A 13,106-nucleotide genomic window follows, 5' to 3' on the forward strand; every position below is an offset into this window, starting at 1 on the left:
AGAAGATTCCACTTAAAGAAAAAATGGAAAGGAAGAAGAAAGAAAAAGAACAAATTAATAAGGAGAATAACAAAGATAATTAGAGGACAGAATGTATCCAACAAAAAAGTAATCTTTTAATTGGACACGTGAATGGCTAAAAAGTGACAGTGAAAAACATAAGTGTTACTTTTTAATGAAGAGCGGAGCCTAATTAAAAGTTGATCTCCGGAGAGTATGTAAGAGATGACCAACTCCCAAGCAGCTATAAGGAGTGGAAGTCTGATGGGACACAGTTATTGTGTTGAAATTGTTGTGATTGTTTTTTAAATACATATTATCACATAGCATCCTCAGTATGTTATTGTGTTTTAGTACAATATGGAAACGTACCTTAAAGTTAAAGTTACTGGACGTACCATGGTTACTTTCACACTCTTTGTACTGAATATCTTAAAGTCATTACGCTAATATTTGGGATACTTAAGTATGCTCCAATTGAGTAACTTCTTCGCCAAATTTCAACAGAAAAGATCACTTGAATTCGTTCTTTAATGCTTGCACCATTGCTTAAGTTATGGTGATACCCCCTAAAGTAAGGGAAGAAGGAAATCCAGTTATTCCCAACCTTATGGGATACTCGAATGCATAATTATACAGCGTCAAAAAACATGAAAATGTCAATAATGTAAATTTAGAAATTGGCTATTTGATCATATACATTTTGTCAATGTCTATCTTAATATTGTTAAATTTTAAGGCTGTTTTTTTTTAAGGGATTGACTCAGGAATTTTAATTTATATTTATGGTTCTTCATAACTAACTACGGGTTTAAGAAACGCAGAAATTCTTTACTGCAGAAATAAAAAGTTTTAATTAAATCCTTTCATTGTTAATCCAATCCAGTAAGAATTACTACTCAATTCCCTTAAGATCTTGCTTTATATTATCCTGTCTTGTTCTGAATTTACTCAAAAGTTTGTTTCCTGGAGCTTGCAAGTAAACGTGCCCCGTCTATCTTAAACAATTGATTTTATAATGCATAATATATTCAGTGACGTTTACGTACTGTGAGTTCTAAGTTACGCAATCTTCTCCATTCATCTAGTCAGTGACTCTTACATACTGTGAAGTTCTTAGCTACATAATATTTTCCAGAGTTTGATGGACCCTGGTTTAGCCCACCCTGCCATTCACCCATTTATACCTAGTTCTGCCATAAATTGCGTTGTAGAAGGAAAATGTTCCCGCAGCTACCACATAGGAGAGTATAAGTGGCGTAATAGTGTGTTCATGATATAAGAGAACATCTGACAATGAAATGAGTCAGTCGGAGAAGAAATCTCAATTATAAAGATGGAATGGGGCGGCAGGGAGAACAGGGTTGATGTAATTGCACTGTGGTGGTTTAAAAAAAAGGAAGAAAAACGGACTTTCTGCAACCACTGAACATAACGTTAAGATTATCACGCCATCGCAAGAGTCCGTGAACTTTCCTGTATCAATGATCGGTCAAAATTCGTACGTCCAAGGTCAGCACGGATACCAAAGGTGGTGAAAGCAGTGCGAGAACACATACGATGGAATCCAATCCTGAAACAGAAAAGTTTGCCGGATTTCGACACGAATAATGTTGCGAGTCACCAGAGATGATTTTAATAATATGAGAGCCTATTGTTGGAACACAGGCCATTGCTTGAATGACAGGCTTGGAACCATCAGGCATCATAGAGCAAAACGACTTCTTTAGTGGCGTGCAAACAATGGACATGAAAATGTCCTTTTCACAGATGAAAAAAATTTCACTGTAGGAGGTAAATTTAACAAACAGCGTGACAAAATGTAGAAGCGAAGGAGTCAACACCACGGGTCCAGAGAGGTCATCATCCAGCATCAGCGACCTACCAACGGAGTGTCCTGGAGATGTCGTGAGAGCTTTGAACAATATGGTATTTGCTGGGAAGCCGTGGATATTCCAACAAAACTTAGCTCCTTCCCACAAGGCACGTACGACACAGCAGTAACTGTGGGATAATTCCTACATTTATTACTGCTGAGGATTAACCATATGCAGTCCGTACCTTAGGCCGCTGGACTATTGCTTATAGAATCTTCTTGACAGGAAGACCTGCAGTAAACCTTACTGTAGTTTGGACCATCTTAAGGCAAATGTCATCAAGGCAGCGAGGATGATACTCATTGAGATCATCCATGCCACTATAGATGATTGGTCCGAGAAACTTGCAGGGATTCTTCTTCATGCACCCATTTATACGTGAGGAAGTTCAGTTACACAACCTTTTCCATTCATCCATTTAGTGATGTTGACATACTGTGAAATTCTGAGTTGTACAGGGTTTTCATAGACCTGGAAAACCATGGAATATCGGGGGAAAGAAACTAGTCTTCCTTGATGATAAAGGCAACTTTGAAGCAGTAAGATTATTTGGAGCTTAGAGATCATGCAACACAACAATATAGAATAATAGTTCAGAGATGCATTAAGATATATCAAGGTGTGTTGTGCCATGATTCGTGGTTAGGTTCTTAAATCTGAAATCAATTGAGCTTTAGCATCTTGAATTCCTTAATGTAGACAGTGTGTGGCGCTTCTAATCTTCCGAGCGAAGTCTTTTTAACCGACTTCAAAAACAGGAGGTTGTCAATTCGACCTGTTTTTATATATATATATTTGGTCACGCATGTTTCCGAGGCCGAGTCATTTTATAGAAAGTTAAGTGTTCTACCGTAAGTTTAGGTATATAACTAAACTACTGGAGTTACGAAAAAGTCACAAAATTAAACAAGCTTTTGTCATGTAAAAATTTTAAACTTTTGTAGGTGTTTGTCAGTGAAAGTCAAGGAAAACAATTTACAAAAGTCTGTGGGAACCCTGTTGTATAACCTTTTCCATTCCTCCTCTTTCTTCTTCTTTATAGATGTGCAAAATTATGTTAGAAATATTTAATCGAATTATAATCGTTATATTAGGAAAACAAATGTATATTAATCTTCCTCTTCCAGTACGCAGAGTCGGAAGAATTTTTCAGTGAGACTTCGTTCTTGTACCGTGTATGGTATATGCAGCCAATGTTTTTCAACTTCCGAATGAGAATCTATACAGGATTTGTACTTTCGGAGTGCAGCTGTGTTATGGCAGGACTCGGGGCATATCCAGTGGCTTCAACTCCAAAATCAGGAAAGGGTCCAACCAAATATGAAGTGCTTCAAGAAATGTAAGTTGCGTTAAAGTACATTATCAGTAGGAATTAGTTAGTGGCTAAAGAGAAACAACATGTGTGAAATTTTAACCCAAAAGAAATTTCAGAAGCTGCTGCAAATGATCATTTCAGTAATTCTTATTTATTTACTGTAGCCAGGTATTGAAAGTATTTTCAACTGTGACCCAAACTTACCTTCTAATACTCGTTGTTCAGATAACACTCAATTCTTAACTATCGTTAGATCTGATGCAAGTCAATATTAAACTTTCACATCTTCTGATTATCAGTTTTTTCACCTCAAATTTTTGCTGTCATGCTTTGAATATTGTCAAGGAGATACAAAGCAGAGCATCATTTCAGACTTTGCTTTGGGAGGTGGCAAGATTCCACAAACATAAGTTTTTTTTTTTTTTTTTTTTTTTTTAATTAGTACTAGCTGAACCTGCGTTCTCTACACAGCGCATAATTCGCATATGAGCATAAATCTCCGTCTCATTCCTTACAACATCTGTACATGTCCCTTTACAGACACAAGTGAAAGACGTATTGATTAAAAAAAGCCAAGAGGTATCATAAAGGGGAGACTTTTTTCAATTATTTTTTCTCAATATCTCGCACCGTTTGCAAGATTTGAGCCTTCTTCCGGTTGGGAGTTTCTAATTCATGTATGACCAGTGTTTTCTTTCTTCTTGCATGCAGTATGTAATAAGCAAATACACAATTAATTATAATGTCAGTTATATATGGTGTTCATTGGACAAAACACTCCCCCCCCAAAAAAAGAAGGTTCATTTTAGACTGGAGAAATGGTTATCCTCCCTTTTCCATTATTATTTGGCCATGAAACAAACGCCTGAGACATATACAACCCCTATATACAACATTGTGGTGTTGGAATGTATAATGCTTAGGATGTGATGCTTTATTTTTATTTTATTATTATTTTTTTTTTTTAATTTCAACACTTCCAATGTACCCGTAAAAATGTAATAAAGAAATAGTGCCCATGCTTTTTAAATACTCAATTAGAACTGGACAATCTACATGAAATTTGCAATCGATCAGTGAAAACGTCATCTTTCTAGAGCCTGTAGTTTCCGAGATCTCATTGTCGAAAGGATTGGACACAAACATAAACGTAGTTTAAAAGAGCTCCAAAGATGGCAGCACAATTCATTTGCATTTATTTCGAAGAAGGCTTATTAAAGGCAAAGGCCTTTGAACAATAATTTAAAAGGATAAACTTGGTGAAAAATATTTCTTTAAGTAATTTATTTAAAGTACACTCTTTTAAAAATATTTGTCTTTGTTATAAATGTGAAATCACAAATAACCGTAAATTAAAGGTTTGAAAGCTAAGGTTATAGGTTAGAGCTCGGTCGCTCTTAATTGGTACTGTAGCATTTTAGTAGATAGATGTTACTATACACTTGATTGAAAAAAAAATATGTATTTCTGAAACTCGCAGAGAAGTTACCTCCCGCGTCCTCCCCAAAGGACACCCTTGATACAAAGACAAGGAACCGGAAGGTTACAAGAGCATAGAGTGAGTCAAAAAGGACTTCACAAGTTTGAAAGCATATAGAAATATATTACGATTACTTACAGGAACGAGAGAGGTGTCAATTTGTAGCAAAACACTTCAAGTTTAATATCAAAGTGTCATTTTGGTTCGATGTGACTGTTGTTGGTGATGCGACAAACATCCCACAGGAACTCTTAATTTCTTCCCACACTCGTTCCAGCTGATAGGGCTTAACTTTTGCAACGGCAGCGTAGATGCGATTTCTCAGGGCTGCAAGATGTCTGATAGGGGTGGAGCATACACTCAATCTTTGACAAAATCCCACAGGAAGAAATCCATAGGTGTCACGTCTGGGGAGCGTGGTGGCCATGCAATTGGACCTGCACGGCCAATCCACCGAGGTGGCAAGCAAATATCAAGGACATCTCAAACTTCCTTGAGGAAATGAGGCGGTGCGCCGTCTTGCTGGTAGAATAGGTCACGTCTTGCTGTTGTTCGTCTTCGTCTATCTGAGAAATTAAAAAAATCAATCAGTATGGTTTCAAGTGTAAACGTTTAGGTAGCACTCGCCAAACTGTCTTTTGTTCAATGCCTGTCTTGCGAGACGCACGCCACATTGATTTTTTGGGACTACGGGCAAAACTTTCCCTAACCTGTTCTTCAACAGCAGCATCAACCAGTCTCAACAAACTTCTTGTGCCAACTGTAAATTGTAGGTCTGCTTGGGTGTTCCTTACCTTCTTCCGTACGAAATCTGCGCTGAACAGCTGTTGGAAATGATTGCATGATTACAGGAAATAACAAAACGAATCAAACACGCTGCGTACTACGCGAGTCAAACTTGAAGTGTTTTGCTACAAATTGACATCTATATCGATTCTCTAAGCTATTTCAATACATTTTTATATGCTTTTAAAGTTGTAAAGTCCTTTTTGACTCACCCTGTATGATGAAAATAAATGTTTTTGTACTAAATTTGACGTGAAACCCAGGATTTGTACAACTAGGATAGTACAAATTGTTTGCTCATCGCTAATGTTCTTGTTGGTCCGTTGTGGAGTTTATCTACAACAGATTACGTTTTCTTGATTGGATGCATTGTTTTTACGCAATTGTGAGTGGCAAAGAATCGATTTGGATGCAGTTGATTGACTTTTTTTGGCGATTTCCACAAGAATTACTTTAATGTCTTCGTCAGCTCGTAGAAATATTACTCAAACTGTGGGAAATCTCATAAAGTGAGGGAAGAAACCCGGTTTTTCCCAATGCTTCCAGCCTTATGAGACACACAATAGTATAGTTGTGCAGTATCAGCATGTAATGCACCACCACACGGACAGGTACACACTACAACTTTGACATCTGGAAAATTGAAACATGAAAGAAATTAAATAAAACACGATTTGATTTATGGGGCCACAGTGGCTCAGTGGTAGAGCGTTTACCTGTGGTACATGGGGTCCTTGGTTCGATCCCAGCTCGCACTAAGTGAGCTTCGTGGTGGACAAACACCGTGTGCAGGGATTTTCTCAGGATTTTCCCGTTTTCTCCCCCTTTTGATTTCATTGATGTTTCACTAGTTAATACCTACGATGATAGTTTAAATGGGCGAAAAATACTTCACTTTCCGTGCACAAGCCCAATGTAGAAGATAAAAGAAAAAAACGTTTGAAAAATGTATATAATTACGATTTCTTGATATCAACTAAGATCATCTGTTGTAAAATCGACTTTAATAAATAAGTAATCCAGAAGATATTCTCAACGTTAATTAAACGTAAATTTAGTTATTTCAAGTTGCAAAGCAGTATTAAGTTGGATTCTTCAGGAAGGTAGAATTTCTAGTAAAAATATAACCAACGGATTTCTTCAGTACATAAGTCAAACAATAAAATTGAAAGAAAAGTAGTGTCTATCTAAGATATATCTTTTTTTAGAAGTAATTTTTGAATATGAATGATGGATTGCACTGTGACTTGCTAGAGAGTTTTAGGACTGGGAAAGTAATTTTTGAACGTGAGTGATAGATTACACCTCAAATTTCTAAAGAGCTCGAGGAGTGGAAAGGAACTGTCCTTCTAGCAGTCACATTAGGCATTCCGATATGAACTTTTAATATAGTAATTTGAAATGTGGATTTTTCTAAATTCTAGTAAGAAAAGAATTTCTTCAGAAGGTGAATTCTGTTAGGTAATAACTAACTACAGGTCCGAGAAAACCAAATATAGATCGTGTGTTATGAAATCCTGTCAAATAGTTTTTTTTAACGTACTTTAACTTTTACATCTTTAGAAGCTATTGTATCTTCTATAAAACAACACTGTGCTAAAGCTAATTAATGTTAATAAAAAGCAGCCTACTTCGATTTTGGTTGAATATTTAATTTGCTTGTAATGAGATTGTGTATAAACATAATTAAGTAGCTACAGTTGTTAGTAATTGATGTTGTAAAAGAAGGATGTAAAAAAAAGAAAGAAATATATATAAAAATATACATTGGATTAATAAAAGGAAATAAAAAAGTTACTAAAAGACTTCTAGTCTTAACGTACAAATAGCGTTCAACGAAATATTTTGATAAAACATGATGTAATTGGTAAGTTTTAAGACTGGACTTGTAATTTAAAAATGGCAATACTTACAGGCTATTGTGATGGATTGCATTCAAAGTAGTCCCTTGCTGCCTGAACACATCGATCCCAATACTGTTTCCACGCCTGGAAGCTTTCTGAAAATTCACGGTGGGTCAGTGGTAGAGCGTTCACCTCCGGTACTTGGGGTCCCTGGTTCGATCCCAGCTCGCGCCGTGTGGACTTTGTGGTGGACAAACATCGTGCTCGTGGGTTTTCTCGGGGTTCTCCCGTTTCCTCCCACTTTCTTCATTTCACCATTCACTCATTTCTCATTATCACCGTCTCCTTTAGCCTAACCGGCATAACCGTGGGACGTTAAACTTACAGATTACATTTCATTTCATTTGCTTTCTGAAAATCATCTTTCGTAAGGGTGTGGAGAACTCTCCGTATTTGCCTGGATGTCATCAATTGACTCAAATCTCTTCTCTTTCAGCGACAGTTTTAAGTTAGGAAACGGATAGAAGTTGGCAGAGGCCAAATCAGGGAAATAGGGAGGGGGGTTACAGAAGCAACCGTCTGACAACAATTTCGGAATTAATTTCGCGGACACTCGATGCATATTCAAATCGTCAGTTCAAATTGACTGAACCACGTAGAAACTTAAATTCAGGTCGTTAGCCATTTTCCTAATTGTAAGTGTACGGCCCGAGTGCACTAAATCGCAAACATTCACAATGTTTTCCGCGGGTTTTGACGTGGAAGGCCGGCTGGATCGGGGTTCATCTTCAACTTAGTCGCGGCCATTGTTAAACCACATAAACACGTTTGACCAGTTCAGACATTTATCTCCAAAAGCTATTTTTAAGAGTTCATAAGTCTCCGAAGTTTCCCAGTTTTAAAACAAAATCTGACACAAACGCGTTGTTCCGGTTTTTCATCTTTTTGCGCAGTTAATAATCCGCCACGATACACACCACACACGTTCACACTCAAAGGTTGCTATGCTGTGCTGAACAAACATATCGAAGTGATTTTAGCAGCACTTATCAAGGTCACACCAAGCTACCACTTCCATGCTAACGGGAAGTAAATCTACTCTCTTGAGCAGTGGGCGCGCCTGTCTTAAAACTTCCTAATCATACCACGTATGTAATTTCAAAGAAATATGTTAAGCAGTTGAAGATGACTCCCACGAAGTACAGTCTCTGTTCTTTTTTCTTTTTTTAAAGATCTCGTCAAAGGTGTATAAAAAATAAATAAAATAAAGTGACTGTTAAAATCTTAATTACTTACATTGTTATGTTATTTGTAATTGTTACGAACTTTTGACCCAATATATGTATGTTCTTACCAAAATTCTCTTCAGCTCATTTCTATTATTTGTAGGGGCCGCGGTGGCTCAGTGGTAGAGCGTTCATTCTGGTACATGTAGACCTGGGTTCAAACCCTGCTCCCGCCAAGTGAACTTTGTGGTGGACAAACACAGTGTGCGTGGGTTTCCCCGGGATTCTCCCGTTTTCTTCCACTTTCTTCATTCCACCATTTCATTTATTTCTCATCATCACAATCTCCTTTAGCCTAGCCGGCATAACCGTGGGACGTAAAACTCAAAAAAAATTTTAAAAAAATCTATTATTTGTATATGTTGTATATTTTCAATTGGCTATCTTGTACTCTATTATTGTTGTATTTCGTGAACTCGAATATGGTAGAACTACGAAACAGTTGAATCGTATTTAGGGAGGTCCTCATCTTTTTCATCCCAAACCAGACTTTCTACTTCGCGTTTCTAAGTCACAGACATGAACGGCGACTGAAACAGACAGTGTGTTGTACACGTTTGAGGTATTCATTTTACCAATACCTCAAACATTGCGCGAAGATACACAAATTTGACCATAGAACTGAGATGACAAGTTGAAAGTGAAAAGGAGGCAGGATAAGAAGATATGTAAAAATATTAATGATGTAAATTTAAAAGTCGTTTATTTCATTATACATATATTTTGTCAACGTCTGCGTCTTTGTATTTTTTTTTTAATTATTAATACTTATTTTAAGATTATTTCCTGTAAGCAGTTGACGCAGAAAGCCCCATTTACGGTTCCTGAGCATAAGAAATATCAATGAATGTTTTTTTTTTTTTTTTTTTTTTTTTTAACTTAAGTTCAGCGTTTTTAACCATTATTGTACATTAACTAATAGTCATATAATATGTGCCCTTCGAATTCTAAAAGGATTGTTATATTCTTATTATGTTTTTGGCAGCCAATATTGTTGCCATGCCTTTCACTCCTACACACTTCACAATTATATATATAACTAATAATAAACTTCACAGAAAATACAAATCAGTAATATTGGAACGTTAGTGATCACTACATATATTGACTCACAACGTATAAATATAAATATAGAAACAGTGTACGATGTTAGTGTTGAATGTCAGTTAATCTTTATCAGGAAAAGCCAGATTGTATTTGTGTTAAAAGTATTATTGTAGATCTTATAACTGAGACAGCTAGTTCCATAGTTTTCATACGAGGATGCTTTAAAAACTAACTTTTCATATTCTTGACAACATATAACATTGGAAGAACGAGTTTTTTTTTCGTTCTTTTTTTTTATAAAAAAATCATCCAATTTATTACGAGAAATTAGTACTCATACTCAGGGCCGGATTTAGGGAGGTGCAAAGGTGCATGTGCACCCTCCTTCGTTGTAAATATAAACTACCTAAAGTGAGAAGCTAGCAGTGAGTTTTGCAAAATCAATAGTTTAAGTCGATTTTCTGGAGGTTGTAGGAAAATAATTCATCGAGAGCAGACACTTAACATTTCCATGGGAATTCTTCATTGACATCACAGATGCCTAAAAGCATTTAAAAAATTCAAATTTAATTCAAATGTACTGGTAGTTATTGGTGCACCCCCCTCAGAGAATCCTGGATCCAGCCCTACTCATAGTAATTACTATCTAATATGGCAACTTATGACTTTGCTAGATTTTGCCACTTATTATTTTTTCGTATTTACTCCTTTCTTTTTCTTACTTTATTCATTCTGAAGATTCGTGTATTCCAGCATGAGGATTAGGTACCTGCATTGAGATGGTACAAAATGATGATGGCTTCTAATACAGTAGTAATGATACAGATCTGAAATATTTTTATTAGTAACTAGTAAATGCTTCGACGTGTCACTGCGGGCAGTATTTTGTGTTCCTTCTTCAGTGTCTATCATACAGAATTCGTCTGAATTCGAACTCTACCATGAAATTCGAACATCTCGGATGGTCATCTTAATGAACCACTCTCTTCTTTTTCTTCACTGAAACACTTGTTAAATCATTTTAAATGAAAAGGTGTGTCAGTCTGAAGAGTCTCAATACCAAATTCCATTTCTCTAAACTTAAGGAATTCCAAAGTAGCAGCATCTTATGAAGTATCTTCCATCTTTTTTTCTTCCTCTTAAGGTCAAATATATATATATGTAAAACTCCAAATACCTAATTATTTGTTAAATTATTTTAAAAGGAAACTCCAAATACCTAACCTTAAAGAATTCGGATATTCACATCTTATTTTAAAAAATGAAATGAAATCTTTTGAGTTTTACGTCCCACGGTTATGCCAGTTATGCTAAAAGAGACGGTGATGATGAATGAAAATGGTGGAATGAAGAAAGTGGGAGGAAAAGGGAGAACTCTGAGAATACCCACACACACGGTGTTTGTCTACCACAAAGCCCACTTGGCACGAGCTGGGATATCTTATTTTAATAATTGCAATTTCCATTTCATTTCTTTCACGTGGACTTACCTTTAAGCTAAAATTTAAAAAAAATAAAATAAAATAAACTCTGAAATACATTTCTAATTGTTTTAAATGAAATGTCCAAATATCAAATTTTATATTTTAACCTTAAGAAATTCAGAGATATGGACATTTTATAATAGTTGTTGTCCCCACTTAACCCCCTTCCACGTCATATTTCCAAAAATCCTTCCTTAGTGGTACCTTACGTCACAAGTTGTATGTACTGTCCAAATATCAAGTTTTTAGCTTAAGCTGCGTGGTCTGGGTGTCGTTCAGTCATTCAATCAGGACTTCTTGTACATGCAGAAGTCGTAATTCCATTCGTAGATATTGCCTGACAATTATAAATTATCTGATAATGATGCGGAATGGTAAGAAATTGTAACAGTAGGCCGTAACTTAGATTGGACTTCGAGATAAAATAAATAAATAAAATATAATATAATACAAATTATATATGTATTTATTATTTTCTTTCCTTTCTGTAGAAATTCCGATTCGAAAAGACTGCAGAATGAACCTTATGACTTTGAAACTATTCATAATGTGGATCCTTGGGGTGCAGATTTTGTGACAACATTCCGAGATGCTATGAAGTGTTGGAATATGACTGTACAGTATTGGTTGGCTGTGAACGTATACAAACGTTCTCGTATGAAGTCGTTGAGGTAAGACTGACATTTTTTATTTTATTAATTAAAAAAAAAAAAAAAAGTACAGAGAGACTGATTCGTTTCCATCTGAATAACTTGTACAAAGCAACTCCTGAGTTGCCTTGTGGTTATTTGTATAGCGTAAGCGTCTTTGGTGTGGGAGACCCGAGTTGGTTTTCGGCGGGAGCGCATGTGGTTCGGATTCCACGTTAATGGCGGCAGCTGAAAGAGACACTAAACTGAAATGCAATCCAATCAACGGCAATACCTATCAAAACGGTTTTACATAGCATCAAAACTCCAAGTGTCTATAATCCTGTCAGCTGTTCTGTAGTATAGTGAAGATGCAATGGGCAAAATACCACTGAAAAAATATAGCCTTTGAGAAGGGTATATGATGGCCATTTCCCATGCAAGCTTGTAGCATTTTTCGCGTAGCAGAACGGTGTCGGAACATTGGCTTTGTGATAGACGGGGCTACTTGTAATGTTATAATCAAACGTTATGCACAGCATCCTCTTACACAACCCTCATCAACCATGAAGTTATATGCGAAGAGGGCGTGAATGAAACTCATAAAACCCATGCTGAAGATGATCAGGACAATAGCGGCTTGTGAGATTGCGTGTTATGGCCCAATCAACCGTGAGTCATGCAATCCATTACAGGTTAAGGCTGCAAACTGCCTGCGAGGCCAGCGTGGATGCGTTAAACGAAAGAGCAAGGATAGAAGACTGTATGAACGCCACCTAGCTAATGAGACCTGGAAATTTGTTGTGACAGTGGACGAAGTGAGTAGAAAGTTTGAATCATCATGTACAGAGATGATCATGAGAAATGACCGATGTAACTTTGTACATCAATGCAAAGAAAGACTGTCGAAAGCTTTTATAGTTGTTATTGGTTTTTGCTGCAGAGGGAAGCTCAATATTCACAGGGTTAAAAGAAAAATGTCAAAATAAATGCTGCTTATTACCAAGAACATGTCCTGTCTCCAGTTTACACTGACAAATTACCAGCATTGTATGTCGACGACACTATCGTGTGGAAATCTACCAGTACAAAGCTTCAAACCACACGACCAAACTATCGCTGACTTTCTATCTGTTGCATCGCAATTGCAACCGGCATCCATGCTATTCCGTTTGAGTATATTTGGTTTAAGAGTCCAGATGCTTAGCGCATTGATTACTGAGCTTTCAGGCTTCTGAAATGGATCCGACGTCGGGGTCGTATATTGTAAGTACCCTGTGGAAGGCCTACAAGCAGAAGTGGGACAATATACCCCTGGTCCAACTGCAACAAAGTCTGCTGCAGTTGAAACTGCGAAT

General features: G+C 36.6%; 1 protein-coding gene across 1 annotated transcript in view; it reads left to right on the forward strand.

Moving 5' to 3' along the window:
- frj (membrane bound O-acyltransferase domain containing farjavit) overlaps positions 1 to 13,106 on the forward strand; it is a 100,558-nt gene that overhangs the window by 56,583 nt on the left and 30,869 nt on the right. Inside the window, exons 5-6 of the mRNA XM_081731518.1 lie at positions 3,005 to 3,216; positions 11,611 to 11,790. Of these exons, the coding sequence (XP_081587644.1) occupies positions 3,005 to 3,216; positions 11,611 to 11,790 (392 nt within the window). The remainder of the gene's footprint in view (positions 1 to 3,004; positions 3,217 to 11,610; positions 11,791 to 13,106) is intronic.

This window comes from Thermobia domestica, chromosome 11 (genome assembly GCF_964235325.1).
Source record: "Thermobia domestica chromosome 11, izTheDome1.hap1.1, whole genome shotgun sequence".
NCBI classification, from domain to species: domain Eukaryota; kingdom Metazoa; phylum Arthropoda; class Insecta; order Zygentoma; family Lepismatidae; genus Thermobia; species Thermobia domestica.